This window comes from Charadrius vociferus, unplaced genomic scaffold (genome assembly GCF_000708025.1).
Source record: "Charadrius vociferus isolate BGI_N301 unplaced genomic scaffold, ASM70802v2 scaffold306, whole genome shotgun sequence".
NCBI classification, from domain to species: domain Eukaryota; kingdom Metazoa; phylum Chordata; class Aves; order Charadriiformes; family Charadriidae; genus Charadrius; species Charadrius vociferus.
In genome coordinates, this window is record NW_009648963.1 from 597246 (window position 1) to 604088 (window position 6843).

Below are 6843 nucleotides of genomic sequence, written 5' to 3' on the forward strand. Positions count from 1 at the left end.
CGGGGCTGCGTTTGCATTCTGGCTACATCCACCTGCGTGGCCGAGTCCCTTTTTTTGGCTGGGCTTCCACACAGCAGCAAGATCCATTAGTATTTTTAAAAAAACGTGCTAACATAGAAAGCAAATGGGGTAGCAAGCACCGCACCCAGCCCAGCCTAATTTCCCCAGGTTGCAGCTCAGCCGTTCTTGACAGCTCTTTGCCTAACCTTCTAAACCCACCAGATAGGGACACCACTCAGAACTTTCTATCCAATTAGGCAACTAGTAAGAAAACTTGTGTACGTAGCCCTAACTGAATTTTAAACCATTATTACGTACAGTGACCACAGAGAACAGTTTATAACCTCCTCTTTTGCAGCAGCCGTTCACATATTTGAAACTGTTAGCATGTCTTCAGTCCGTCTTCTTTTCCGTAGACTAAACAACTCTTCGTTCAGTCTTTCCCTGAGTTGTCTTTTCTAGACTTCTGATTATTCTTGTTGCTTTCCTTTGGCCTCTCTCCACTTTCTTCAAGTGGTGTGCCAAAAACTGGATACAGTACTTTGGTTGAAGCCTTAGGAGTACCAAGTAGGCTGGAAGTATTACTTCATGTGTCTTACATACGAGACTCCTGTTTATATATCCCAGTATGATGTTTGCTTTCTTCACGGTATGACATTGCTGACTCGTACTGTTTCTGATTTACTAAAAAAACTCTGAATCCCCTCCTGTTATCAGAATTTCATACACTTTGAGTTTTTCTTCCTGGTTAACTGTAGTGCTTTCTGCATGTCCCCGTTGAATTTCATCCTATATTCCAGGAACAATTTGTCAATATAATTTTATTTATAATCTTGTCCTCCAAATTGCATGCTTTGTTATATCTGCAACTTTAAGAATCATATTCTCTATTCCAAAGTCATTAATAAAGATATCCAATAGTACCAGATCTCTGCAAGCCCCTATTTAACATATCCTTCCAATATGATGAGCAGTAACAATTGTTTGGGCGTAGTTTATACAACAGTTTGAACAAAAGAGACAACTAAAGCTGCTTGAAGTACAGAGGTACTATATCTTACAGATGTGCTATATCAAGCTAAGAATTTTTAGAACAACTTTGTGTAGTGCCAGAACAGAAATCATTCCTGTTTCAGTCTCTCTCAGGTTTTCTTTTTTGAAAATGTCAGAAATTTCCAATATTACAAGTACACTGTTTTACTCAATCCTCAGCAGAATCAAGAAGATTCCTTATTACTCATGTATTCAAGTGTTTGCAGTAGTGAGGCCAAATGCTTTCCCAGTGACATTCTGAAAAAAAAAAAAAAAGGAAAAAAAAAAAAGCAGACAAGACCTTAATTTCTAATGGAAAACCAGACACACATCTTTGTCACTTTCTTCATGCTTCAAAACAAACACATTACTCATCAACTATTTTCCACTTCAAAACATATTTTAGCCTAATTATACTGCAAGTTGTCCTAACTGGGAACTTCAACAAGATCAGCATCAGGGCTCAGCTGAACAGCATTTCTTGGAAGGAAGAGCAACAAGGACAAACATGGAATTTTCCCTTAAGATTTCTGATATATTGAATGGTTGTACAGCTGACATTAGACATTTAAAAGCTTCACGTCTGTCATCAGGACAGACAGGCAATCGATAAACCACTGGAAATATCTATGGAACTGTTCACATTCCTGCCGATTCTGCCTCAGTCACCTTAAGAAGGAACGTAAAAGATGAATTCAAAGCTTCCTGGTGCTTCTGGGGAGAAGCAGGGTTCTATTCAACCCCCCAAGACAAGAGAACTATTGGGGTTTGGATTGTGTGAGCAAAAGCAGGATGATTAGAGAGGAAGGTGCTCCAGGTCTCCAGGCTACGTGTATTCTCATTTGAAATACGACAAAGAAACGTGTGTTATAATGCACATCCCCAAGCTTAATTTTACTCTTTGACAATATTCCTTCACAGATCACCTGAGCTTATTAGAAGTTATCATCATCATCATCTAAATGAGCGAAAAACATAAAAAGAACTGTTTCATCTCCAATGTGGCATTCATGGGCATAAAATTGTCTTGAAGCTGTATATCCGATCTATTTAAGTACTTAAATATATTAAGGCCTAATTTTGGAAATACAAAGAATACTTGATGTGGATAAACATGCATGTTCACTGTTGACTACCAAGAAGGATGAATGGAAACTACCCCAGGAGACAGCATAGTGGTGTAACAGGACAGCTTAACCCCCAAGAGTCTCCTTGCAGTTGTTAAATACATGGATGTACTAAAATTCTTTTTGACCATAAGAAAAATCAGTGTACAAGATTAAAGCTGCCCATTGGAGTCAAAGCTTTATTTAAAAATAAAAATACAAAATAGCGTTGTTTACCATTATTTCACTTCATACTAGCATAACGGAGCAAACAATCAGGTTACAATTTTTTTATTTGTCAGTGTTCAGCAAGCACATTAGGGGTGTGATGTGGTTATTTTATGTGGAGTGGTACAGATTTTGGTACCAGCATATCCCCTCCAGGGAGGTTTTCAAATTGAAATGTTTTTGTCATTGCAGTTGTAAGTAGTTTGTTATTTGTTAAATGTGAACAACTTTTTATAGATGAAAGAAAGTTAGTCTCCCACTACTTCATACTTTAAAGGTAAAGGAAATATATGAAGCATGTTGCAAAGCACTGGAATTAACAAACTGAACACACTGCAATCAAATACTTTTTTTTCATTGATGGCAGTATGCCAATAATTTGAAACTCTTCTGCATTTTTAGAATAATAAGAAAAAAAATCCTTGAACAGTGCCTTTGAACAGAGCTTTCATTTAAAAATGCTGGGTCACACAATGACACAGGAAATAAATAGATATTGTTTACAGGACATCCAGTCAGTATTCTGATATTTTCTCTTTTTATATGCTTTATATTATTTCTCTGTGAAGAAATTTCACTGGTAATCCTGAGAATATTGTCAATGATAAAGGAGATGGCAACAATTTTAAAATCCCCATATTTCATATAGGCTCTAAGTAAGAAGATAATTGTATCCCCAACTCTGTCAAGTTTTGGCCTATTACTTGGCTTGAGCATTTTCTACTGAATAAAATCAATGTTCTTAGCATGTGAAACCAAATGGTATCGCCAGCTTGCTATCTCTGTACTTCAGAAAAATGGAGGGAAGAGCTATATGACTTCATTTCAATTTCCGAAACCAATAGTTATTGATTAGTGGAGCCCTGGGTGTTTGAAAACACCTTGCAGGACTCTGTGGAAGGTTGCTGAGAAAAGCAAACCCAGAAGACTTAGATTTAGCCTATGCAGATTTTCACTTTCAGTTGAGGACTTTTAAGAGTCCGTAAGACCTTGTATGCCTGTAAGGTCTGTAAATCTGTAATACCTCTGTATGCCACTACTAAATATTACACGTTTATCAGCTTGGCAGTGAGTTTAATAAATGTTTTCATTTTGTCTGGTTCTTCAGATTGTCACTGAAGTTGTTCCAGTTCAGTTTTAGTAGAAAAGGCTGGAGTATTTGAAGGCTTGGCAGCTCCCCCACAGTGGGATCACTACAACTGCTGAGTAAATTTGGGTGGACAGAGGTAATGGAGCGTGACAGGAGGGGCCAGAGAGGTTTAGGAGAGGAGACAGGCAGTGGTGGAGGAGAAGGGAAAGGGGGCTGGAAGGGTTGAGTGGGTGTTGTAGGAAGCGGGTGCTGGGAAAAATGTATGGTTATTTCTGAGGGTCAGAGACAAGTGTGGGAGCCTCTTCTTATTCTCTCTCCGTGGTCCACCCCTCCTGTGCAACATCTTTTTCCCTCACAGGAGACAGGGCCACCTATCCAGCTCACTCCTTATCTGGGTTACAAGGAACTTTCCTTCCTGGCACCTGCTTATTTCTGTGCCTCTCTTGAAGGCCACCAGTTCCCTCCCTCATGTTTTCCCCTATACCCTCCTGGTCACATTTTTCAGTGCAAGCCATTGCTTTTCATTTCTGCTGTTGTTTTGAGCTGTCAATCAGAAATACTCTTTTTTTTTTTTTTCCATACTGTTTTGGTCCAGTTTAATTAGAAAACAACTTTTGGTAATCAGTTTCAGTTTGAAGAAGAAATAGCACAGTTCTAGTTTGGGTTCCTTTGCCCCCTTGTTCTTAAATTACCCTGGCTAAATAATTTTAGCATACACAGTCTACTATGGTTGCAAAGGCAAATTGTGCAAATGCAAACTAAACCCTCGTGAATGTATTTTTTTTTTTTAGAATATAGTATAAGGTTACATTTCCTACATGCAAGTACCTACAAAAGAGCCAAAAATCACTACCTACATAGGGAATAGCCGCATGCTTCTCCCAGGCTCAGGGGAAAAGTGTGAATCAAGCAGAATGAGGTGGAATTCTGGGCTGACAGGAAAAAGAATGGCATGTGTGAGAGCCTGCAACCTTTTTGCCATCCTTGTCAGGAATGCAGGGTCGTTAGCTAGCGAGTCATCTGTGCTGTCCTCTTCAAGGCTTGATGGAAACAACACATTTCTCAGAGGGATCGGCAGGAACTGTGTCCTCTGTTACCAATACAAGTCCCAACAATACTTGTGTTCTGCTGTTTCTTCCTGTGCTCACACGAACACACCCATTTGGTTTTGTGTTTCATTCATATCAATTTTTCTATTTCAAGTCTTTGTAGCTGGGATCCACAGATCCTCTTCTTCAAGGTGCAAATTGCCATTACATCTGTTTGAACAAGGAAAGCGTCCTTGAAAAGAAAAGCAAAATCGTTGCAAAAAAAAAAAAGGTGGAATGTGCATTAAAAAAAAAAAATGTAGATATTTGCTTGCATTACTGTGTCGACTTTGCCACTCAGCTCTGGAGCAGAATAGAAAGCAGCTGTTACTTTTACTTGCACTAGAGATTTGCAAACAAAAAACAAACTGTTGCTTCTTCATTAGTATCATCTCTAATGTCTTTACCAGATAGTCTCTCCTACACTGCTCGGTTACTGTGCCCTGAGTCAGACTTGGTGATTAATGCGGCTGACTAGACTGACAACTGAGTGGAAATGGTAAATAATCACTTGTTTTTATACATGTGAAAAAACAGTTCCTACTCAGGTTGGAAATCCTTACTTTTGGAAGGGCATGCTTCCATCTTGCTTCCTGCTAACCTAAGGTCATTTAAGGAGTAGCTGCTTTAAGTGCTTGTTGATTACAGTGATGTAAACGTCTCTGGCCCAGACGCTGTAGTGAACAAGACTTTCCACACAGGAATATGGTTAAACAGAAGGCCGCAACTTTTATGAACTACATTGCCTAATAAAACAGGGAAGAACCGCTAGCCAGCTGTTCCCCACAAACTACCCAGTAAAACGGGACCAGTGAGGTTCACCAAGCACGGGACTATGGAGGCCAAGCTAAATGTTTGAGAGAACGCTGACCGCATCCTCCCTGCCGCAAAAGTGACCAAGGCATGTGGTCCCAAACAACAATCTCCTTCTACGCTGTCTGTGCAGTGGAGAGAAGAGTGAAATAAGTAGTAGCTTTTTTCTTTGTGTAAGGTGCTAAATTTTCCTTGCATTGTGGAAAAGGAAATACCTAACTGACACCTGGCTAGTCTTTAAGACATGAGCAGCAATTCTGGCCACAGCTAACATGAAAAACCCACATTGGAAACTTGCTCTCCAGTTGTGTGAATGCACAAACAAGTTCTCTGGTCTTTCCACTAGCCGAATTTGCTAGAAAAACCACATCGCATTTTCAGTGTGGTAAACGCTTTTTCTCACAGTTGAAGGAAAGCACACTAGCCAAGTCGGAGTAGAAAATCCAGCAAGAGCCAGGCTGAATAACAACAGTTAGAGAAAGAGTCAAAAAGACCTTCAGAACAAGAACGAATTTAGAGAAGAGACAACTGGAATTCACACCAAGTACATCCAACTTCCACTGAGATGGTAGCACAAATTTGAAGCTTCCTACCTGATCATAGAGGATCACTCCTGTTCCTTGTCTTCAAACCACAATGCTTGTTAGATTGGAGAAAGCTGTCTTTCTCACAGTCTTGACCTATTACCAGTCCACTAAAAAGTCATTTTTTTTTCTTCCTTTTATAACAACATGGAAAATAATTCTAGGGCTATTTTCTAGCATCTAGGTCTGCAGGTTTGTATAACCATTCAAATGTGCCCCTTCCTCCTCCTTTGCCCCAGCTTTTATTACTGAACACTACAATTACATTTGCCTTTTTTTCACAAATAAATCACATTTCCAATAGATCTAGTAGCCATCTAATTCTCCCTTTAAATTGTTAGCTATAATGTCTTATCTTCTCCTGAACATTTAGTTACTAGTTTCCAGGTGTATGACCTTGCACTTTATATGGCTGAATCTTATTCCACATCAAGCATTTCAGCCCACAGTTATCAATTTCTTTTCACCTAATGTCTCAAGCCTCCTTTATAGCTTCCCAACATCCTCTTACCAATTAACCAGCCCGATCCTGCTTTTTATGGGCCGCTCATTAAGAAATGCATTACACAAGATTGCACCTGAAGCTTATCATTGAGGTAGCCTATCCCCTGCAACCTGAGACTTCTTTCGGTAACATCCATCATCATTTTGTCTTTAGCTAGTTCTCCCATCTTCACTTTATCTACTGATTTCCACCTTTCTGACTTAATGAGTAGCTACTCTCTATAAAAGTCCACATAGATGGTATCTACAATACCGCCCTTGTCTAAAACATCTTTCAGCAAATTGTCATGTTAATCTGACAGATGAAGTAAACCTGTGCTGCAATGTGTCCTGTTTTTCACTTGCCTGGAGGTCCTTATTCTTTTTCACACTGAACTTTATGCCAAGAGGAGTCCCTT

At 39.4% G+C, this 6843-nt stretch overlaps 1 protein-coding gene across 1 annotated transcript in view; it reads right to left on the reverse strand.

Moving 5' to 3' along the window:
• Positions 1–6612, reverse strand: part of RAB28 (RAB28, member RAS oncogene family) — a 73671-nt gene extending 67059 nt beyond the window's left edge. The window contains exon 1 of the mRNA XM_009887655.1: positions 6520–6612. Coding sequence (XP_009885957.1) covers positions 6520–6612 — 93 coding nt within the window. The remainder of the gene's footprint in view (positions 1–6519) is intronic.
• Positions 6613–6843: the final 231 nt, after the last annotated feature.